The sequence below is a fragment of the Microtus pennsylvanicus genome, chromosome 4 (genome assembly GCF_037038515.1).
Source record: "Microtus pennsylvanicus isolate mMicPen1 chromosome 4, mMicPen1.hap1, whole genome shotgun sequence".
Lineage (NCBI taxonomy): Eukaryota > Metazoa > Chordata > Mammalia > Rodentia > Cricetidae > Microtus > Microtus pennsylvanicus.
The window spans coordinates 10,236,034-10,260,514 of NC_134582.1; the positions used below are offsets into that span (position 1 = coordinate 10,236,034).

The following is a 24,481-nucleotide window of genomic DNA, read 5'->3' on the forward strand; positions in this document are numbered from 1 at the left end:
CAATTCAGCCTTTCAGAGTGCCTCTGTTATAGATTCCTCAGAATCCTCAGCTTCAAGGCTGCTGGCTGAGATGGTCCAGTCTCACAGACTCTCCTAGCCAAGACTTCAGATAAGCCTTGTGCTTTCTCATTGCACAGAGACTGGACAACAAATGCTATAACTAATCTTCCCAGGACTTGACCATTATCTCAATTTTCTCAGGTTCCCTAAAGATGCCTTTATCCCCAGACAACAGGAAGCAGTCTAGAGAACACAACATCCATATTCCCAAGAGATGGGTTGGTTATGGATGTGTGTCATTGTTTGGGAGGGATATAGAAATATAGAATAAAAAAGACAACTATTAACCTCAAATATTTTACATTGGTATGGGTTTTGGTATATTGATAAAAATTTAAAGTTATTTTTGTTATACTGAATGTATGTTTCTACTCTCATTTGGGATATTGTGTTTTTGCAGCTTGTTTTAAAATGTAATTTATAATTTTAAAAATACAAGTTAGTAGTTAGTCACCTATAATAATCAAACTTATTATTGTATATATTAGTATATTTTCAAAGTTAAACAGATATATTTTAAATAGATAGATTGTTTTCAAATGCTTCAAAGACCTAAAAGGATACAAATATTCAAGATGTTTTAATAACTTAAGACTTTTTATGGCTGTGAGACACATCTGCTCCTGACAGCACCAATCTACTTCAGAAAAGGATAATGAGCATTGAAGAACCTTGGATTGGAGTTTACTTTCTTTGTTGCGAAAGCTAGCCTCCCGGGCAAGAAACTGCTCTGGCATTGACTGCTGATAGTCAATCCAACCTAGACAAACAGGACACAAAAAAAGGCAATGCTGGCTGAACTTTTCCAAGACAAGTTAGGTCCGTTTTTCAAAATTCCTGATTTACAGAAAAGTCTGTCAGATATTCTAGGTCCGTAGATTGAAGATGGACACCCCAGTGATACAGAAGAACCTTGTGTGACTGTTCAAGGCAGAGAGATACCTCTGTCTTTTTGGAAGTGGTTTGCATTGCAAGTCCTGTTCACTCAAGTAATATTATATCCTTCTGGGTCTTTGATGGAATTGAAGACTAGATAGTTATAGTTATAATTTCCTTTAGTTATGATATAAGAGAAGATAAATTAGGTACAAAACTTTGGACTCATCAAGAGAGGATAGATAATGGAGTGTTTTCTCTAGATTTTCCAAATATAAATGAACTAGGCATTGTAAATATAATTCTTACTTGATAAATGTTCTTATTGTATATAGTTTCATTTGTTAAGGTTAATACCTTTCCTTTCTGTTTAGACAATACCTGATAATTGTTCTTATTGTATATAGTTTTACTATGTTAGAGTTAAAATCTTTCCTTTTTATTTAAACAAAAAGGAAAAATGTTGTAGAATAATCTTTTTGTACACTGTGAAGAAGTGTCGCTCTTATTGGTTTAATAAAAAGCTAAATGACCAACAGCTAGGCAGGATTTCCAGGCAGAGAGGAGGCTGGGAAGAGGAAGGGTAGTCATGAGGAGGTACAAAGGAAGCATGACATGTTAGAGATGAGGTCACAAACCATGAGCTTTGGGACAGCACATAGATTAATACAAATGGATTAATTTGAGTTATAAGAGCTAAAAACAAGCCTAAGCTATCAACTGAGCTTTTGTAATTAATAATAAATCTCCATGTTGTGATTTAGGAGCTGGCTGGCAGGACAGAGAAAGACTCACTACAGGTCCTGGAGTTTGAACTCAGGTTGTTGATATAAACAAGAAGAGCCTTTGACCCCCTGAGCCACCAGATGGCTCTTGAAGATGGTATTTTCTGATAAATGGGCACAGAAGAGGCAATGTGGGCTGAGTCAGCCAAGCTCAAGTCAGAGGATCAGGGCAGACAAGGAAGGCACAGAGGCTGTGCCTCCAAGTGGAGCCTCACACTACTTCCCTGCGGTCTGCCCTAAGACTGGGAGTGACCATCTGACCCAGCCTTCTGGCTTGGCTAGGCCTCTCCTTGGTATCTTGGCTTCTGCCTACACACCCTTTCCAGTGACCATCTGTCCCTCTGCGGATCTCTCTGCTCTCTGAAGGCTCCTGGCTATTGGCATCTGATGTAGTTTGGTGACTCCTCCCCTTCTCCTGTCCCTCTTACTCACGCTCCAGCCAGGCTGAGGATGTGCAACATTGAGGTTTCAACACACTAGCTCCTGCAGACCACACAGGCAGGCCCACAGAGGGCAGTCAAGTGAGATCTGAGATCTTTGCATGATCAAAGCTCATACCTGGACATGGACAGGGCCTGTCCTCAGCCCACCTGAAAGGCCGCTTTCTACCTCTAGTAACAACTGCTCAGACTTACACTGCCCAAAGAAACGTGATGCAGACCTCATGTATTGAATTAGCCAGAAATGAGGGAAGTTATTAAAAATAATGTTCATATTTTACTTAACGAAATATAAAAATACTATCATTTTAGCATGTGATTAATGTAAAAATCAATGAGATGTATTAAGTCTCTTTGTGTATAAAATTTTTGACATCTGATGAGTGCTTCATGTAGACAGTTGCCCATCTCAGTCAGGGCCATGTTCCTAGTGCCCAGTGGTTGTAAGTGACTGGTGGCCACTAACAAGGAGCGCAGGTCTAGAAAGAAGACCACTGACCTGTCAATGATGATGCTGGGGTTCACGGTGACTACATCTGTCTTCTCCCCCACATCTGTGGCGTACTCCCCTGAAATGGGGGGCAGGTTGCACCTGCAGAGAGACAGTCTCATAATTAGGTCGTAGCCATCTTCAGGTGACTGGGAGGGGAAAGGGAAAGGAAGGAAAGGAGGTCAGAGAGGCCATCAGTTGGGCAGAACAGCTATGGCTGACTAAAGCAAAGGTCCTTCTGCCCTTTAACAGTAGGGAAAAAAAAAGAAAGAAAAACATCCAATCTTTGGTCTCACTGAATTTACAACCATGGAGGTATTGAAACTATCACTGAAAACTGTCCTTGAAAGCTGTGGTCGTCCCTGGGTCTCTGGGAAGGTATGGCATTAAGTAGAGAGATACAGAAGCATCCCCTTGTCTGGGGACTCAAGGTTTCTCTGAGGAAGCAATGCTTGAGCTAAGGGCAGGAATTAGCAAAAGTCTACTGGCAGATGGACCAAATAGCCTGTGGGATATTCAAAGATAACCTTTGGGGGTGCACCGCTGAGGTTGCAGAAGGGCGTGCCGTGTGGCCTGCAGAAAGCCCCTGAGGTAGGAATGTGGGGTCGCCAAGGCAGCAAAACCCTGACCTCTAAAACTGGGTAATGTGAGCCTTAATTGGCAGAAAGGACACTACAGCTGAGAATACGCTAAGGATCCTGAGATGGGAAGGCCATTCTGGACTATCCAGATGGTCCAGGGAAATCACAAGAGCCTTTGCAAAGAAAATGTGACGGCAAGGAAGGTGTTCTAGAAAAAAAAATCCTCACAGGGGCTCAGTTGCTTGGGTTTTTGTTAATTCCCGACATAGTCAAGTTGATAACCAAGAATCCACATCACAAAAGGAGACATGGGGCAGGTGATGGCAATCCCAGCACGCAGGGGGCTGGGCAAAAAGGCAGCAGTTTGAAACCAGCCTGGGCTACTCAGTGAGAACTTGTCTTTTAAAAAAGAAAAAGGAAGAGAGGGAGGAAGGGAAGGTGTGTGGGGGGGAGAGGGGAGAGTAGAAGATGCTACGGTGCTGGCAGCCATGAGCCAAGGAATGCAAGCAGTGTCTACAGCTGCCCTAGAGAATTCAGGAAGAGACAAAGTCCTGCTGGCCCCTTAACTGCACCCCAAAGTGTGTGACTGTAAACCCTGTCTGTTCCAAGCCACTGGCTTCCTGGAAATTTGTCATGGTAGCAGGGAGAAATCCCTATACCCCCAAATAAGGCAAATGGAACAATAAAGTGTCTATGGTTCCAGTCTCCATAAGACAATCTAGTTGTCAGGTGCCAAATGTCCCCTGAGAGTGACACCAAGTTCTTTAGGAGGGTGGAGGGGAGGGCATCCCAGAAAAGAAATAGTGGCAAGAGCAGCTAGTACTCTCAACTGTTGAGCCATCTCTCGAGCCCTTGAGGTTCTCATTGTCAACTCATTTTCCCTGCCTGGGATAACATGAAAAGTAAGGATCCCCCGCGTGGAAACAGGTACATGTCACACAAGAAAGGAGAAACAAAAAGACCTTCTCCAGCTCAATTAGAGCCTGGCTGAAGTCACAGGCATCCCTCCTCCCGCCAGTGCTTGCAGAAGGGGACAACCCATGCAGGGAGTGGGGGTTCTGGGTTGACAACAGGACGTTAGTTTTAGGGCCTCCCATCCAGAATGCCATTAGTTCATCACATCCCCCCACCTCCATTTTGAAAACTAGAAACTACAACCCCAGAGTCCAACAACCTGCTTGAAGGTATAGAGCTAGAGTAGAGAGGTTGGGGTCCCTGAATAGTGAAGTTGTGCTTCAGGTGGCAGCAGAGAACAGGGACAGGGACAATGTGGGTGAAGGACTCAGAGAGGAGAGCCATGGAGGCAGCAGATGCACCTCCAGGAGCTCCCTTACCGGAAGACAAAGTCGGCACTGTTGATCTCCTTCCCGCAGCCGCTGTTCTTCAAGATGCCTCCGTTGCCCACCACAGCACACTTCTTAAACTGAGATCGGTAGTAGGGCATTTCCTGGAGAGGCACATGCACGGTGTCACAGACAGTGCCCCCCACTTCATTTGAGGCTTCACCTCTGCCCCCAAAAATATCCCCTCTGTGAGCTCTTCCTGCTGAGGCAGCCTTGTCTGGACTGTGAGAGAAAGGGGAACTCCACCTGCAGATGGGGTGGGAGTGAAAGAGACTCCAGCATTGGGTGACCCTTCCCATTTCTGTCTGCAGGCCTGCTATGCCCCCAGCACCTGCCAGCCAACCAATCGCTGAGGGAACCACATTGCACCAAGAATTAGCCTCAGTCAGAAGGAGCTGCCGTGGCCCTCTGTGACACACTTGAGTCTGTGACTCACTTTCCCCGTGGGGTCAGGTCCAGGGGACCAGGACATGGAGAGCACTGGGGTCTCAAAGTCAATGGGGAGAGAAACAGAACGAGCCACAGCAGTCTGAGGAAAAGTCATTGAGGGTTTCTTGTGTTTCCCATGAGTGTGTCCTAAACAGGTGCAAATCAAGAACTTTCTGGAAACAGTCCTTCCTAGGCTCTACCCGATAGCCACAGAAAAGAATCTCTGGGTGGGCAAGGGGCTGGAAAGCTGACCATTTAAAACCCCAGAGATACTGTTATGCTAAGGGAGGGCTGGAGAGGCATGGCCATGGGCCACATCTGGTCTACCACCTGTTTTTGTGGCCAGCAACCTGAGAATAACATTTATATTTTTAAATGGTCTGAAGCCACTCAAATAAGATATGTGACGTGTGAAAGCTACATTCACTTTCCAAAATCTGTGCAACTAAGATGAAGCCTCCTTCATTAGTTTACTCGTGACAGTGACTACTCTCATGACCACTGTTATGACCACTGCAGCGCTGGGACCATGGTGGCAAGTAGTGATGGTGATGATGTACAAGGCCACTTACTATTCAGTCCTTTCCAGAGAAAGGTGTGGAGACCCTGTTGTATCTCCTGACCTCAGCAATTCATGCCCTGGCTCTGCAAGGACCCGAAAGCCAGCCCAGGCTATGTCACATGCTGCTGTGACTTGCTTAAGACGAAAGTTTACCTGCCACACCATGCAAGGCTCACCTAGTGAAGGTGACTCAATGCCGCCACTGCGCTGTGACTTCAGATCATTGCCTGAGTCCAGTTCTTGCCAGGTCACTCTGGTACCAGCAACAGGACATCCAGAGAGACTCTGCTTTCATCTTGTTAGCACCTCCCCTGACCCACTAAAACATGCAGGGCATCCCTGAGCTCTCCTTCCAGAACATAAGCATGAACACACCCTTGCCACCCGCCTCTCTGCTGAAGCCACAGCACCTCAGCATCACAGAACCGTCTGAACCAGTCAAAAGTATAATTTCTGCATCCCTTTCTACAAGAGTCCAGAACTTGGAGCTTGCTATCAGCCTTGGCGATCTGAACAGGTCATACATGAGGACCCCCCGCCATGGGCAGAGAGCAACTATACTATCACTGACCAGCCCACCTCCAGACAACATCTCTGATATCCTAGATGTATTAGTAGTAGTTAGTGGTTGCTAGGGAGGGAGAGACATTTTCTTCAGCAACCCCAATAAAACCCATTGAGTTACAGAGAAAAAAGGGTGAAAGGGGGCTCACGGGGAAAGAGAAGGGGCATGGGAAGGGAACAAGAGAAAGTGGTGGCAGAAGTGGCAGGAATATGATCAAAATACATTACAGCCATGCATGAAAACGGCATAATAAAACCAATCATTATGTGTAACTATTACATGTTAAGAAGAGGCATTCTTACACAGTGACCCCAAGGTTATCTGATATGGCTGACATTCAGCCTGGCTCTGTCCTGGGCCTGCTTTCTGGTGTTCATACGCTTTGAATGGTTTTTCTCTTGTGCCTGCCTTGACTGAGTGATCAAGGTATAATCAATCCCTCTTCTAGACAGCTGCGGAATGTCATCAGCACGCAAGGACAGAGGCAGAACTTTAACCTATTTTTGCCCCAAATCATACAAGCCATAGTTAGCTGGCATTGACCACCAGTTCCCTCCCAGACCACCATGTCGGGGATGTACCTTGGGAAACATTTGGAAGATTTCCTGATTGATGTGGAAGAAGCCACTGGACACCACCTCATACCTGAGATTCGTCTCAACTGGAGTGTTCTTCTGGGTGGTGAAGAGAAAGCCAGGGGCGTTGCAGCACTTGGACAAGGTGGACCTGCTGGGCATAGAGACAGGAGTGACACTGGGCAGAGGAGAGAGGGGCCCCTTCCTTTCCACTCCGTTCCCAGACTCACTTCCTCCCCACCCCACCCCCAGCATCCTCCTGGCACCTGGAGCTCTCTTTCTCTCTAGGGCCCAGGTTTGCTGCCTATTGGAAAGCTCTGGTAGCCATACTTCCATGAGAGCTCTTGTTTTTGAAGGTTATGGCACATGCTAATCACATGCTAACCACCGGCTGTTAGTTCCTGCTGCAGGAGCAGCCTGCCTTACCACGCTAATCACATGCTAACCACCGGCTGTTAGTTCCTGCTGCAGGAGCAGCCTGCCTTACCACGCTAATCACATGCTAACCACCGGCCATTAGTTCCCGCTGCAGAAGCAGCCTGCCTTACCACGCTAATCACATGCTAACCACCGGCCATTAGTTCCCGCTGCAGGAGCAGCCTGCCTCACCACACTAATCACATGCTAACCACCGGCCATTAGTTCCCGCTGCAGAAGCAGCCTGCCTTACCACGCTAATCACATGCTAACCACCGGCCATTAGTTCCCGCTGCAGGAGCAGCCTGCCTTACCACGCTAATCACATGCTAACCACCGGCCATTAGTTCCCGCTGCAGGAGCAGCCTGCCTTACCACGCTAATCACATGCTAACCACCGGCCATTAGTTCCTGCTGCAGGAGCAGCCTGCCTTACCACGCTAATCACATGCTAACCACCGGCCATTAGTTCCCGCTGCAGAAGCAGCCTGCCTTACCACACTAATCACATGCTAACCACCGGCCATTAGTTCCCACTGCAGAAGCAGCCTGACTTACCGTAATGCTAATCACATGCTAACCACCGGCCATTAGTTCCCGCTGCAGAAGCAGCCTGCCTCACCACACTAATCACATGCTAACCACCGGCCATTAGTTCCCGCTGCAGGAGCAGCCTGCCTCACCACACTAATCACATGCTAACCACCGGCTGTTAGTTCCCGCTGCAGAAGCAGCCTGCCTTACCACGCTAATCACATGCTAACCACCGGCCATTAGTTCCCGCTGCAGAAGCAGCCTGCCTTACCACGCTAATCACATGCTAACCACCAGCCATTAGTTCCCGCTGCAGGAGCAGCCTGCCTCACCACACTAATCACATGCTAACCACCGGCTGTTAGTTCCCGCTGCAGAAGCAGCCTGCCTTACCACGCTAATCACATGCTAACCACCGGCCATTAGTTCCCGCTGCAGAAGCAGCCTGCCTTACCACGCTAATCACATGCTAACCACCGGCCATTAGTTCCCGCTGCAGAAGCAGCCTGCCTTACCACGCTAATCACATGCTAACCACCGGCCATTAGTTCCCGCTGCAGAAGCAGCCTGCCTTACCACGCTAATCACATGCTAACCACCAGCCATTAGTTCCCGCTGCAGGAGCAGCCTGCCTCACCACACTAATCACATGCTAACCACCGGCTGTTAGTTCCCGCTGCAGAAGCAGCCTGCCTTACCACGCTAATCACATGCTAACCACCGGCCATTAGTTCCCGCTGCAGAAGCAGCCTGCCTTACCACGCTAATCACATGCTAACCACCGGCCATTAGTTCCCGCTGCAGAAGCAGCCTGACTTACTGTAACGCTAATCACATGCTAACCACCGGCCATTAGTTCCCGCTGCAGGAGCAGCCTGCCTTACCACGCTAATCACATGCTAACCACCAGCCATTAGTTCCCGCTGCAGGAGCAGCCTGCCTCACCACACTAATCACATGCTAACCACCGGCTGTTAGTTCCCGCTGCAGAAGCAGCCTGCCTTACCACGCTAATCACATGCTAACCACCGGCCATTAGTTCCCGCTGCAGGAGCAGCCTGCCTCAGCATGCACTATGCCACCTATGCCTTCCTACCGCCAGCTCTTCGACGTGTGCACCCCTGAAAAGTGTTCGCCAGGCACAGCTTGATCTCTTGCTTCTCTTGCCTCTCTTCTTCCTGCTGTCTCTTCCCCACTCTCCATCTGTCTGTCTGTCTGTCTGTCTGTCTGCCTCTCTCATGTCCCCACTCCAACATGGGCCTTTCACTCTCTCCCTCTCACCTCCCCCAATAAACCTTGTGCACTAACTCTGTTGTTCATGGCATGCTTAGTTAGTGGCATATCTTGGCAGGGACTGTCCAAAGGTACCCACTTCATTTTTCTTTTCTTTTCTTTTTTTCATTACACCTGCCGTCTCAGGCTGGAAGGAAAGCCAGGTATCAGACCCTGCACCTCTTTAAACCTCACATGCACAGGCTTGTTCAAACCACCTTCTACTCGCCACATCAGTCAGGCCTTGACTGACACCCACTCACCAACAACAAGACACACACCCTGCAAAGTTCACTCTTCCAGGATATCTCTCTCTCTCTCTCTCTCTCTCTCTCTCTCTCTCTCTCTCTCTCTCTCACACACACACACACACACACACACACTCTCTCTCTCTCTGTCTCTCTCTCTCTCTCTGTCTCTCTCTCTGTCTCTCTCTCTCTCTCTCTCTCACACACACACACACACACACACACACATACACACACACACACACACACACACATCTAGCAACTTGAAGCCAGAGCTCTTTAGGGTCTCAGCCTCCATGGCCAACACACAACAAAGCTCTCCCCCATATCACACTAAACCAAGGCCTGTATGGTCACCCAAAGTGCCACGTCTGTCCGTCAGAAGCTGACTTAGGGCAACGGCAGGCCCAGCCTGGGGATACTGGGTTGGTACCAGATGCCTTCCTGCAGAAAGTGGAACATGGCTCCTGAAAAATGTTCCAGGAATTCAATATAGAAATAAAAAAAGGAGGGAGGAAGGAAGGAGAAAGAGTCCTGACATTTTGGTCTCAGTAACACTCAAAGCTGAGCTGCAGAGGGATTAAACCACAGATACCAGATTTAAGTGTGGGGGGAGAAGCCCAAGGGAAAAGACACTGCTGAAGCAACCTGTTTTTCTCTCTTCTCCAGAACTTTCCAAGCAGACTTTCAAAGGGTTAGGTCCTGGGCAATTTTGCTCCCTGCCTTATAAACTAATGGGCTCTGACTATGGCCATGGGCACAGATCACTGCCTTCCTGAGTGAGCCTGGAATATATACAGCTCCAGGCTCAGTCCCTGCATTGTCCAGGGAGCCCTGGGGAATGGACCTCCTTCTCCACAGAGCCTTGTGATCACACACACACACACACACACACACACACACACACACACACACACACACACACACGCAGGCTCAGTAGGCAGTCTGGAGTACACGGAGCTCCGGGCCCAGTTGGTAGCTTTCAGTACATTTAAAATTAAACCTGAGTGGCTGAACCAGTTTAGATATCAGCTGCCAGGACCACATCAATTTCCTAGTGTAAGATCTACCTGCCCTGGAATGATACCACAAGCTGGCGGGAGGCTAGCAATGGAGAAAACTCAAAGCTCATCATTAATGAAAAAGCATTTGGGGATGCCTCTCATCTGCCTGGTTCCCATGAGAGCCTGGAAATATAGCTACTGCCTCTCCTAGAGCTTACTATCTGTTCACTGTGGTTAACAAGCAATTTTAAAAAATCAACAGCCAGGCTCAGATATTAGATAGAAGCATGATGAACTTGGGCCTCCAAGAAGGTAAGTAGAGATGCTATGCCAGGACGGGGAGATGGGGATGATGAGACTATCAGGGCTATGGAGGGACCTTAAACAAGCATCTCATTTCTAGGGGCCTTAGTGCACACCAGCCTGAGCTACTTGTGACAGCCCCAACCTTGTAAGGCAAGGACCACAGCAAAGCAAGGGGCCGCTAGCTGACCAGGTGCTGGCCTTGCCACTGCTCACATCAGGGCCCTTAGGGCCAGCTCCAGACAGATGCCCACTGAGAACCAGAGGTGGATATCTGGAGAGGTGGCAGTGGGGACCCACACCATGAGGACGGAAGGCAGACAGCAAGGCATACTTGAACAGGTTGGCTTCGGAGGTGTCCATTGCCCAGTTGCATATCTGGAGGCGCTTCCACCTGTCAAACAGTTCAGACTGCTTCACCCTGTGGGAGTAGTGGGCAGAGAGCAGATGAGAAGGTCAGGTTGTACCACGTGTCACCCCTGTTTCCAAAAACCCTCCCTTCCCCTTCCCCTATACGCCATATCAGCGGTCGGTGTGTTACCCCGCTGTGTGCCATATCAGCGGTCGGTGTGTTACCCCGCTGTGTGCCATATCAGCGGTCAGTGTGTTACTTCCCTTACTCTTGATGTGATGGCAATTCCGAGGCAAGCACAGAAACCCCAGGGTAAGCTCCAGGGCTCTTCTGTCTCTGCCTCTGTGCACTGGGATTGCAAGTGTGCACCACACATCTGGCTTTTTACAAGCTAGTACTCCGTGTGTTTGCAAGTCTGATTGAGCCGTCTCCTCAGCCCAAACTTTATAGCATTCGGTCCCAAACTCCCTTGAGACAGATCCAGCAGGTCCCAGTCACTGCCTTAAATCCGGTCACCTTGGATTCCAGAAACAGCAGAGCCCTGGAGACCAATCTCCTTAGGAGGGGAACCAGGGCTATCCCTCTAAACAGCATCAATCATCTGAAAGACATCTGGATGCTCCCACAATCCATGACAAGCAGGACCAGAACTGAGGTAGATCAGCCAGCCCTGAGTTCACAGAGATTGCTCAATCATACAGACCTCTCAACCGACTCAGTTCTTCCTCTGTTTAGACAGTAGCCCATGTCAGAGCTCCAAGGACATGCTGAGATGCTGATGTCTTCCACTTCCCCAGTACGACTAACCTGGGCCATATTTATTAAACTCTCTTCCTGTCTTTCCAATCCTACTTTGTTGGATTTCTGGGGAGAGCAGTTAGACCCAATCTGTTGAGAGCCCCCTCCCACTGCCCCAAGTCAGGTCCATGCCCTGGGATATTAGTACCACCTATATGCATTTGCTGGTTAGTTTTTGTCAAATTGACACAGGTAGGGTCTTCCGGGAAGAGGGAACCTCAGCTGAGAAAATACCTCCATGAGACTGACGTGTGGGCAAGTCTGTGGGATATTATCTTAATTGACAATTGATGTGGGAGGGCCCAGCTCACAGTGGGTAGTGCCACTCCTGGGCAGGTAGGTACTGGATGGTATAAGAAAGGCTGAGCAAGCCGTGGAGAGCAAGCCAGTGAGCAGCACCCTTCCATGGCCTCTGCATCAGCTCCCGCCTTGAGTTTCTGCCTTGCTTTCCCACAATGATGTACTGTTCCCTGAAACTGTAAGATGAATTGAACCCTTTCCTCCCCAAGCTGCTTTTGTCCAGTCTCTATCATAGCAATAGAAAACAAATCATGATCGACATCAGCCGTCACCTCCTCCCTCCTCACCGTTCTTCACCTTAGACAGTGTCTAACCTTGAAGGCCAAGCCCTCGGTGCCACCCGTGTTCCGCCCTGTCCCTATCGCCTTCGCCTCTTCTGAGTTATTTCTTCCCATTGCAGTTAAGGTGTTCCCCATTCCCAGGCTGTGTCACTAGGGCCAAGTCACTCCCGAGCTCCTGTGTCTGCACATGTGGAGCGATCTGTCCCAGCCCTTGTCACCACCTAAGAGATTCTTCTTACAGTCACCAGGCGGTTGGGATTTTTACACTTCCTCAGTGTTAGCCCTTTGTGAGTGGGACACGGAGGCAGATCAAATGAGAGAAGAATATGCACAAGGGGACCAGCTTCCCAAAGTGTGTCCCCTGGAACTCTAGCGCAATGTGATGCTACATGAGACTTCTATAAAAATGAGACTTCCCTACAGTTTAGCCCAATTTTAAAATATTTTTAATCCCAAATACATTTATGAGCAAATGTATTTGGAAAAGCTGAGTTAAAGTCTAATATTTTCTTCTACCCTGAGATTCCCTGGATCAATTAATAGGTTCTCCTATCTTGTTTCTTTTCAAGAAAGGAATATTGCACACATCACTTTCCAGAGATACCGGACCGTGGAGCCTTATTTCCACTGGAAATGCAGGACAGAGTGTACCTTGCACCCTGGCCCAGGCAGGCCAGGACTCCTCTTGCTTTAGGGCTAGGCAATGCATCCCTGCTCATGTCCTGGATGGGAGCCTTTCGGAACTCACAGGCCCAGGACTCTGGATCTGAAAGGGGTCCTTAATGGAGGCTGTCCCAGCACCACCATGGCTGGGAAGTGGCTAGCCCCCAGGAGCACTGGGTTCACCTCTTCGTTTAACAGGAACTAGTGACATTTGTCCCCAAACATGGCCAATCACTCACTGCCTACAGAGCTAAGCTTGAGTTATTCTGTTTAACATTGTTAAAACAAAATACTCTTGGCTGAGAACTTACAAAAGAAAACATCTATTTTTAGTTTCAGAAGTTGAAAGTTCCGGATCAGATGACCTCATCAGCTTAGCCTCTGGCGAGGGTACCAACAGCTGTCATCCGACAGACAGGGCAGAAAGCTTAAGAGTCAGGAGTCAGATTTAATCTTTTATAGCAATGTAATATCTGTGTGTGTGTGTGTGTGTGTGTGTGTGTGTGTGCATGAGTGTGTTCATGTCTGCACACGTGCATTCAGATGTCTTCCTCAGTCACACTCCACCTCATTTTGGGGGGCAGTGTCTCTCACCGGACCTGGAGCTCACCAGTTCAGCTAGACTAGCCAGTCAGAGGAGATCCAGGGGTCTTCCTGCCCCACCCCTCCAGCCCTGGAGTTATGGGTGCACACACCACGACACCTAGCTTTTGTGTGGGTTCTGGGTACCCGAACTCAGCCTTCATGCTTATGTGGTTTTACCAAATGAGCCATCTCCCCAGCCCTGTAGCCTAGTCTTGAGGAAACTTATTCATTCTGTGAGACCATCTTTAATCTCTTCTAAGGGTGATGCCCCCAATGATCTAAATGCCTCCCTCTAGGCCTCACTTCCTAAAGGCCCACCACCTCAAGCTTCGAGCACATAAACCCCTTGGGGGGGGGGGGGTAAACAACATCCAAACCACGACACCCTTCAACTAGGGAAATGTGAGGAGGAGGCTGAGCCTGAGGGAAGGAGGTGGTGTCCTCACCTACCAAAGCAGAAGATCTAGGAATGTAGCTGGTAGGGTGTGGACTGCATACATACAGCAGCATGCATACATTCCTGAGGAGGGTAAGGAGGGTAGACAGAAGAAACAGCTGAGAATCATGGGAACGGAGCTAGGGTGAGAAGGCTGGACTGGCTCTGAGTTTTAGCACTAGAAGCTTCTGTGATTTACACCATGACAATGCCTGTCTCACTGCCCTCCCGCGTTCTCCCATGTCTCCAGGGCCTATGGCGTCTTCCCACTCTGTTTACACTCCATTCTTATCTGCTTTCTCCACCACCTGCTCTTTGTACAAGTACGGGCTGAGTCCATGCGGTGTCCAAGATCCCTGAGCTATGGCCTGACTGCACCGAACCCTGACCTGGCAGAACACACAGGCTTTTGAAAGCCTTCTGGGCTGAGCTTCGAGAGGCATGAAGGACTTCCCAGGTCAGAGAGGGGGGCTTTTTTGCCAGCGGCCATGGCTTCTAGCCACTCTGTTTGGCCTCATTGCTGGGCTCTGCACCAAGTCCAGCCCAGAAGGGTAGGGAAGGAAGCCAGAGAGGCTGCCACAGGAGTTCTCAAGCAAAACCCCCATGTGGGTGTGAACATGGGCAGCAACTGAAGGTTTGCCTTTAAAAACAGAGACACTCAAATGACTAGAATCAAACATAAATAATTTGAACAAGAATCAGCGACGGACATTGTCCTGGCAGATAATCTCAGAGTAATTCATGGTGCCTCAGACACTGTCAGGAAGCAGGGCACTCTCCCCCTGGGGGTTTCTGGCTAACTCATTTTTACCATTGATTTGAAAAATTTTGGATCGAAAATATTTCTATGGGAATCACACATCTCGTGTCCTCAGACAAAATACCGGTTCACGCTCTGTGTGCCGGAAGGAACATGTGTGCCTCCACCCAGCTTCCTCCATCCACAGAAGGGATTTGACCTTTTCCCTATTATTCAGGTCAGTCTTGCTGTGATGCAGGTTGAGGGATGAGGCTGGAGTTCAGCAAAATCTGAGAGTGCCCAGCTAATAACAGGACTACCTGGACAGAAGCCAGCCTCTGAGCTCTCTGACATCTCTCATGGAGGACCACAAACCCTCAGTAACCCTCAGTTTAGGAATTACCCAGGAAGGGGGGCACCGGGCTTGCCATTGCCTAACACACCACAGACTGCCACAACTGACACCCTGTGGGTGGCCTAGTCTGGCCTCTACTCCTTCCTATATTTCTACAACTCAAGTCCCCAGACGAGACAGTTGTCATGGAAGAGAGAGCCTAACAAGACTGACTAAGTCTGAGGCCACCAGCTGGGATTGCTATTATCCCAGGAGTCCATCCTGAGGAGTGAGACAAGGTATCCTGAGGACAGATGAGAACTCATGCAACTATGAAAAGACCAATACATCACCAAAAAAGAGCCTATGATCCACTGATGTGGAATGTCCTTTTGTATGCTGTGAATATGTTTTATTACCATTGGTTAATAAAGAAGCTGATTTGGCCAATAGCCAGGTAGGAAATTCAAGCAAAGATAAAGGGAAAAAGAAGGCAGATTTAGAGAGATGCCAGCAGCTGCCAGAGAAGCAAGATGTGAGGTAATGCCACAGCCATGTGGCAATACATAGATTAATAGAAATGGGTTGATTTAAGATGTAAGAGCTAGTGAATAATAAGCCTGAGCTAATGGGCCAAACGATTTGTAACAACTATTAAGCCTCTGAGTGTTTACTCACGAACTGGTGGGTGGGAGAGAAACCTCTAGTTACAAGGGACAACAGTGATCACAGGCACAGGGAAATCCGAGATTGTTCTTCACATCCCCACAAGTCTTCCTCTGTAGGTTCAAACCAAAGTATCTTGGTAATTTCTCATCTGGTCTCTAAGTATCAGCTGTAACAGGAACTCTTATTGGCTGAATTGTGTCTCCCCAAAATTCACATGTGGAAGTCCTAACGTCAGTGTGACTATATTTGGGGAAGGGGTCTGTAAAATCTAAACTAGATGGGAATGAAGTCATTGGAGTGGGCCCTGGTCCAGTATGACTGGTGTTCTTGTAAGAAGAGCATGAGACGTAAGACACAGACAGACACAGGGAAAGGATGGCCGTGGGCGAACCAGGAAGGGAGGCTCTAGGACCCCTGCTCTCTATTCTCCTGCCTCCAGAACAGGAAGGAAAAACTGACTCATCAGGGGTTGAAGAGATGGCTTAGCGGGATAAACACTTCCCTGCAAGCATGAAGAGTAGAGTTCAGAAAATACTGGTTAGGCACAGTGGCCTGCCTGTAATTCCAGCCTCAGAAGGCTAAGATGGAGGATTCCTATAGCACATGGGCTAGCAAGGCCAGTCATACCACTGAGTTCTGGGCTTGATGAGAGCTCTCACCTCAATGAAAAAGACAGGAGAGCAATAGAGGATGATTCTTGATGTTGACATCTAGCCTCCAATGCATGCACATACAGAAAAAGAAAAGAAACTAAATGACTTGATAGTGGAATTTTGTGGTGGTGGCCCCAGAAAACAGCATCATACAGAAGATCTGGAGGTAGAAGGATGAGAAGTCATGAAGACAGTTTACATGCTTCCTCGTCACTTCCAGTCCAGGCCTTGAAGTGCCCGTGAAGAAATTATACGTTTTCTAATTTTAAAGTTAACTGTTCTTCCTTTGAAAACTCCAAGAAATATTGCCAACAAGAGCTCTCTGGGATCCCAGTCAAACATGTAAAGGCCTCAAATGTTTTAATTCTGAGAAAAGATAATCAGGGACCTTCTGCTTCTGAATTAAGCCCCCAACTAAGGTCTGGGTAGGCGTTGTCATGTAACTCCTTGGAAGCATTCCAAAACATCTATCAGACCACACTCCTAGGCACTGCCTCAAATCCTATCCACAGGGTCCCAAGGTCCTCGGGAAAGGATCTAGGTGCACCATGACTCCTGTGGTGATGTGGGAGTGTCATAAATCAATCTGTTGATTTCATTGTTTAAGCAATAAAGAAACTGCTAGGCCCATTTGATAGGCCCACCCTTAGGTGGGTGGAGTAAACAGAAGGGAAGGCTGGGAGGAAGAGGAAGTGAGGTCAGACTCCACAGCTCTCCTCTCCAGAGCAGACGCCTCAAGAGAGACGCCATGCTACCTGCTCCAGGGAAGACGCACGCTATGAAGCTCTGACCCAAGATGGACTTAGGCAGAATCTTCCCGGTAAGCGCACCTAGGGGCGCTACACAGATGATAAGAAATGGGCTAGTCCAGGTGCGAGAGTTAGCCTAGAAGAGGCTAGATAGAGATGGGCCAGAGCAGTGTTTAAATGAATACAGTGTCTGTGTAATTATTTCGGGGCATAAGCTAGCCGAGCCCGGCAGGCGGCTGGGGTGTTTGGGGACGCAGCCCTGCCGCCGCTCCATATTACTACAAATGACGCCCAGACGTGTGGCTAACTAAACCCACTTAAAAAACCTGAGAAGGCTTAAAAATAATGGAGAGAGAGTTTAACACAGATTTTTGCTGTTTGTTCGTGGCGTGCCATAGAGAGATTTCCTGATTCAGCAACAGCAGCAGAAAAAAAGCTGCGTTATCTTAAAGCTGCTTCCTGGGGCTGTGCCACCAGTGCAAACTCTGGCTTTATGTTTGTGTTCCCGCTTGGGATCGGAAGGAGAGTGCTCTGAGACCGTGAGGATGACTCAGAGCTCCCCGCCTGCTCCTGGGAAGAAGGCAGAATCAGGCTTAGGCAGGCGGAAGAGCATGGCGGATTCCTGCCGCCATACAGAGACGTGTTTTCAGACTGCACAGTGCTCTGCATGTCAGATTTGGATGTAACTTGGATGAAAAGAATTTCTGTGCTGCATGCTCAGTCTCAGAATTAAAGTGCTGAGTGCCGCTCCTACCTGGTAGCCCCAAGAGGCTTCCTGACTCAGCTTCAGCTGCAAAACCCTGCAGCTCATTAAGAGGTCCTGCCACGAAACACTTAAACGGTGTTGACGAAAAGCTGAACGCATGCTTTTCGGTTTTCAGCCGTAGCAGGAAAAAAGCTGCGCTGTTTAAAAATGCCAGCTTTCTGGGCCATCCTGCCAGGGAAAATTCTGACTGTTTGAGGCAGGAGGGCCGGCTACCGAGAGAGGACTTGAGTGTTGTCTGTTGTAGCTTGCTGGCTGGCAGGGACCTTGAAATGCCAGTTGTGGCTATAAACGTGGCTACAGCCAGTACCTCAGCCACAAGGCTGGAAAGCTAAGGAATGGGCTACATCTAGCCGGCAAAGCCACGCCTTTAGTCCTACTGAGATTGCTTGGTAAATTAAAGATTCATGTGGTCAGAAAAAGAAAGATATACAGTAAAGAGAGATTCAAAGACAAAGAAAATTTCTAAATGATTTAAACTGTGTTAAAAATATATGCAGACTAAAAGTTAAAATTCTTAAAGTAAACCTCTGTGAGTTCAAGGTGTGGTAGCACACGCCTTTAATCCCAGTGCCTAGAAGGCAGAGACAAACAGATCTCTGTGAGTTCAAGGTGTAGTAGTGTACGCCTTTAATCCCAATGCCTGGGAGGCAGAGACAGGCGGATCTCTGAGAGTTCAAAGACAGCCTGGTCTACAGATATACGCTCAAAAAGCAAAAAATTAACCTAGGAATGTCTCAGCTTAGATTCTTAAGGGCCTAATGATTTAAAGGCGCAAATCAAAACTGCTCCTGGATAGTAAAAAATTACAGATTCACAATGGGACAGATTCAGACCGCTAAACGAGTCACACTGTTGGATGAATGTACGTAGGCTTGGGAGAGAGAAGAAAAAGAATATAGAGAATAAAGTTAATGGTTTAAAAAAAAAAGGTAAAGTCTTTAAAGAGACAGAATAAAGTAAAGTGATAGAATAAAAATAAGCCGCGTAAAGATGGAAAATTCACAGAGAGTCTGGATTATGTACATTGTGTTTTCTTTAAAATTTTTGACTGTGAAGGAGCTAAGTACAGAGAGACATTTCATTATATGGGCTGCCAAGTGGAACCAGAACGGATATCATGAGGGTATGACTTCAGAATTTGGGTCTAAGGATATGATGCTTTGGAGAGAGTCTTCTTTTGTTTTCACAGAGGATGAGACCCTGTTCATTTCTTCTATTCCAATTTGGTATGATGGACCACGTCCTCCTGAAGGGTTGCTGTGAACATCTTCAGAAAATTGCTTTGCTCAACTGCCAACTGAGATAAACCTGGCACACAGGTTACACCCTAAATAATCTGATTAACGACGCCCCCATTCAGCAGGAAGCAGTTTGGAGAGAAAAAACTGCGCCCATATTCCCAAATATGGTTTATAAATGTTCTTTTACATTTAAAGGGGGATGTAATATAGATATGAATAATTTGCATTAGTATAGATTTTGCTTTATTGATAGAGATTTACGGTCAATTTTGTTATATGTATAAATGTTTCTGATGTAACTTTACTTGATAACTGTTTTGTTATATGTAATTTTGCTATGTTAAGGTTAAAGCCTTCCTTTTTTTTGTTTAAACAGAAAAACGGGAAGTGATGTGGGAGTGTCATAAATCAATCTGTTGATTTCATTGTTTAAGCAATAAAGAAACTGCTAGGCCCATTGGATAGGCCCACCCTTAGGTGGGTGGAGTAAACAGAAGGGAAGGCTGGGAGGAAGAGGAAGTGAGGTCAGACTCCACAGCTCTCCTCTCCAGAGCAGACGCCTCAAGAGAGACGCCATGCTACCTGCTCCAGGGAAGACGCACGCTATGAAGCTCTGACCCAAGATGGACTTAGGCAGAATCTTCCCGGTAAGCGCACCTAGGGGCGCTACACAGATGATAAGAAATGGGCTAGTCCAGGTGCGAGAGTTAGCCTAGAAGAGGCTAGATAGAGATGGGCCAGAGCAGTGTTTAAATGAATACAGTGTCTGTGTAATTATTTTGGGGCATAAGCTAGCCGAGCCCGGCAGGCGGCTGGGGTGTTTGGGGACGCAGCCCTGCCGCCGCTCCATATTACTACACTGTGGTGCCACCGGTTCTGTTTTCCCCTCACATGCTGACCCACAGCTGCTCTGGTCCTGCAGCTCCAGGACCCAGCAGCATCCTTCCTGTCTCAAGACCTCGTATGGACTGGCCCCTTTGGGATCTTCTTAGCCTAGTTAACAACTATCACCTCACAGACCAGAACTCTCTCCACCCTTCCTCGGCAAACCTTTGCCTGGCATCACCCACCCTAGGTCAAGTTCCCCATTACCCTAAGAGTTTGTCTCCTTAGAGTTACTCATGTCTGTTTCCCCATTGGTCTATGGACTCCCTGAGAGCTGGGACCACAGTGGTGCATGCTCAGTGCAATGAACAGCAGACATCAGAGGGTAGCTCCATTCATCTCTAGAAAGAGCACATAGATCACCAATCATGACAGGGCCATAGCCAATACAGATAATCCAGCTGGACTATCTCAAGGCCTAATCCTGGGACTTTCAGCAGCTGCATATGAAGGCTGCTAGTTTGGACCTTATGCATCTCCTAAAGGCTTTAGTGTTGAGGGCTGTTTCTCAGGGTGATGCTATGGGGAGGGTGGGGGACCTTTAGGAGGCAAGGCCATGTGGGGGAGGTCTCAAGGTTATTAGGACTGCACCAGTGGGAACCTGGTCTTTTTCTCTTTCTGCTTGGTCATGAAGACAGCAGATTTGCTCTCTCTCCTGCTCCCTGTGATGGCACACTTCTTCCTCAACACAGCCACCAAAGCAATGGGCCTGCTCACCTTGTGAGGACCTGGCTTTGCAGACTCCATTTTAAAGAAGGGGATTCATCTTAAGCCATATGGTGACTGGGAGCCTACCTCAGTTCCAGGGATGTGCTGTGATGGTGAAATTTGAATGTATACTCTAGAAATAGCCAATTAAGGAGCTAAGGAGCAGGCTCATAAAATTTAACGAGGTCAAGATGTTTTCTGCAGACACCCTAGTCCTCGCAGACATCCTGACAGCAATTTAGGGTCCTTGGTTAATGGTCCATACCCAAAGTTTGATCAATGATTTCATAAATCGTCTTACTCTGTACCCCCTTCACCCAATCCTAAAACCCCCAAACATGTATCCACCCTCCTTGCAGCTGTTCCCCTTTAAAAACGCTCCTCTCCCCAGCTCAGAGCCTCACTCTCTCCTCACCCACTGCCTTAATGTGTTGGAAGAATGTGGTCCTCACTCGAACGGAAAGAAAGTGGAATATCCACATCTACTGAGCGCCACTGCCGCCTCCCCTGCAGCCCCCCAGTCGGAGCCTGCTATCTATTTTACAAACTATTTCCACCAGTCGACAGCAATGCCTAAGAAGTAGGTAATGCCACCTCCATTTTATAAGTTAGGAAAGGCTCAGAGAAATTAAGTAATTTATTTGCCTGATAATTAGAGCAGGCAAGGCCCAGAATTAGCTTGTGGTCCCAGGTCTGCCTTAGCCCAAAGCCTCTACTTTCTCCAGGACTCACACTACCTGGCTTCTGACTGCCAGCCATGGGCAGAGTCCTTAGGATCATGTCAGAGGGCCATGAGTCCATATAAGTATCTCACATTACCTTTGTATAATTTTTATTTTGTCCACGTCCAGATGTAATTGTTTCTAAATACATTCAGACCCTGGCATAATTATCATTCAGACACCCCAGGTAGGTCTGCTGGCTTCCAGGGAGTCATAACAAGAGAGAGAAGACTGAACTGAATGGCCAGCTGGGAGGCTCAGGTCTTCCTCCCACTGCAGATGATGGACTATGGGATGGGATGGGATGGGATGGGATGGGATGGGATGGGATGGGATGGGATGGGATGGGATGGGATGAGGATGGGATGGGATGGGATGGGATGGGATGGGACGGGACGGGATGGGATGAGGATGGGATGGGATGAGGATGGGATGAGGATGGGATGGGATGAGGATGGGATGGGATGGGATGGGATGAGGATGGGATGGGATGAGGATGGGATGAATATGGGATGGGATGAGGATGGGATGGGATGGGATGGGATGGGATGAGGATGGGATGAATATGGGATGGGATGAGGATGGGATGGGATGAGGATGGGATGGGATGGGATGGGATGAGGATAAGATGGGATGGGATGGGATGGGATGGGATGGGATGGGATGAGGATGGGATGAGGATGGGATGAGGATGGGATGGGATGAGGATGGGATGGGATGAGGATGGGATGGGATGGGATGGGATGGGATGGGATGAGGATGGGATGGGATGGGATGGAATGGGATGAGGATGAGGATGGGATGAGGATGGGATGGGATGAGGATGGGATGGGATGAGGATGGGATGGGATGGGATGGGATGAGGATGGGATGAGGATGGAATGGGATCAGGATGGAATGGGATGGGATGAGGATGAGGATGGGATGGGATGAGGATGGGATGGGATGGGATGGGATAAGGATGGGATGGGATGGGATGGGATGAGGATGGGATGGGAAGGGATGGGATGGGATGAGGATGGGATGGGATGGGATGGGATGGGATGAGGATGGGATGGGATGGGATGGGATGAAATGGGATGAGGATGAGGATGGGATGGGATGAGGATGGGATGGAATGGGATGAGGATGAGGATGGGATGGGATGAGGATGGGATGGGATGGGATGGGATAAGGATGGGATGGGATGGGATGGGATGAGGATGGGATGGGAAGGGATGGGATGGGATGAGGATGGGATGGGATGGGATGGGATGGGATGAGGATGGGATGGGATGGGATGGGATGAAATGGGATGAGGATGGGATGGGATGGGATGGGATGGGATGGGATGGGATGGGACGGGACGGGATGAGGATGGGATGGGATGGGATGGGATGAGGATGGGATGGGATGGGATGGGATGGGATGAGGATGGGATGGGATGAGGATGGGATGGGATGGGATGGGACGGGACGGGATGAGGATGGGATGGGATGGGATGGGATGGGATGAGGATGAGGATGGGATGGGATGAGGATGGGATGGGATGGGATGGGATGAGGATGGGATGGGATGGGATGAGGATGGGATGAGGATGGAATGGGATGGGGATGGGATGGGATGGGGATGAGGATGGGATGGGATGGGATGAGGATGGGATGGGATGAGGATGGGATGGGATGAGGATGGGATGAGGATGGGATGGGATGGGATGGGATGAGGATGGGATGGGATGGGATGAGGATGGGATGGGATGGGATGGGATGGGATGGGATGGGATGAGGATGGGATGGGATGAGGATGGGATTAGGATGGGATGGGATGGGATGGGATGGGATGAGGATGGGATGGGATGGGATGAGGATGGGATGGGATGAGGATGGGATGGGATGAGGATGGGATGCGATGAGGATGGGATTGGATGAGGATGGGATGGGATGGGATGAGGATGGGATGGGATGAGGATGCGATGGGATGGGATGGGATGAGGATGGGATGGGATGAGGATGGGATGGGATGGGATGGGATGAGGATGGGATGGGATGGGATGAGGATGGGATGGGATGAGGCTGGGATGAGGATGGGATGAGGATGGGATGGGATGGGATGAGGATGGGATGGGATGAGGATGGGATGGGACGGGACGGGATGGGATGGGATGAGGATGGGATGGGATGGGATGAGGATGGGATGGGATGAGGATGGAATGGGATGAGGATGGGATGGGATGAGGATGGGATGGGATGGGATGAGGATGGGATGGGATGGGATGGGATGGGATGGGATGAGGATGGGATGGGATGGGATGGGATGAGGATGGGATGGGATGGGATGAGGATGGGATGAGGATGGGATGGGATGAGGATGGGATGGGATGGGATGGAGATGGGATGGGATGAGGATGGGATGAGGATGGGATGAGGATGGGATGAGGATGGGATGGGATGGGATGGGATGGGATGGGATGGGATGAGGATGGGATGGGATGAGGATGGGATTGGATGAGGATGGGATGGGATGGGATGAGGATGGGATGGGATGAGGATGCGATGGGATGAGGATGCGATGGGATGGGATGGGATGAGGATGGGATGGGATGGGATGCGATGGGATGGAATGGGATGAGGATGGGATGGGATGGGATGAGGATGGAATGGGATGGAATGGGATGAGGATGGGATGGGATGGGATGAGGATGGGATGGGATGAGGATGGGATGGGATGGGATGAGGATGGGATGAGGATGGGATGGGATGAGGATGGGATGAGGATGGGATGGGATGGGATGAGGATGGGATGGGATGAGGATGGGATGGGATGGGATGGAATGGGATGAGGATGGGATGGGATGAGGATGGGATGGGATGGGATGGGGTGGGATGGGATGGGATGGGACGGGATGAGGATGGGATGGGATGGGACGGGATGGGATGGGATGGGATGGGATGAGGATGGGATGGGATGGGATGAGGATGGGATGGGATGAGGATGGGATGAGGATGGGATGAGGATGGGATGGGATGAGGATGGGATGGGATGGGATGGGATGAGGATGGGATGGGATGAGGATGGGATGGGATGAGGATGCGATGGGATGGGATGGGATGAGGATGGGATGGGATGGGATGGGATGG

The 24,481-nt window shown here is 49.0% G+C and overlaps 1 protein-coding gene across 4 annotated transcripts in view; it reads right to left on the reverse strand.

Moving 5' to 3' along the window:
* The window catches only part of St8sia5 (ST8 alpha-N-acetyl-neuraminide alpha-2,8-sialyltransferase 5), a 78,859-nt gene that overhangs the window by 8,381 nt on the left and 45,997 nt on the right, over nucleotides 1-24,481 (reverse strand). For all 4 annotated transcript variants that reach the window (XM_075968226.1, XM_075968225.1, XM_075968223.1 and 1 more), the window contains 4 exons: nucleotides 10,819-10,905; nucleotides 6,713-6,857; nucleotides 4,567-4,679; nucleotides 2,661-2,753 (listed from right to left, as the gene is read on the reverse strand). In XM_075968226.1, the coding sequence (XP_075824341.1) occupies nucleotides 2,661-2,753; nucleotides 4,567-4,679; nucleotides 6,713-6,857; nucleotides 10,819-10,905 (438 nt within the window). The remainder of the gene's footprint in view (nucleotides 1-2,660; nucleotides 2,754-4,566; nucleotides 4,680-6,712; nucleotides 6,858-10,818; nucleotides 10,906-24,481) is intronic.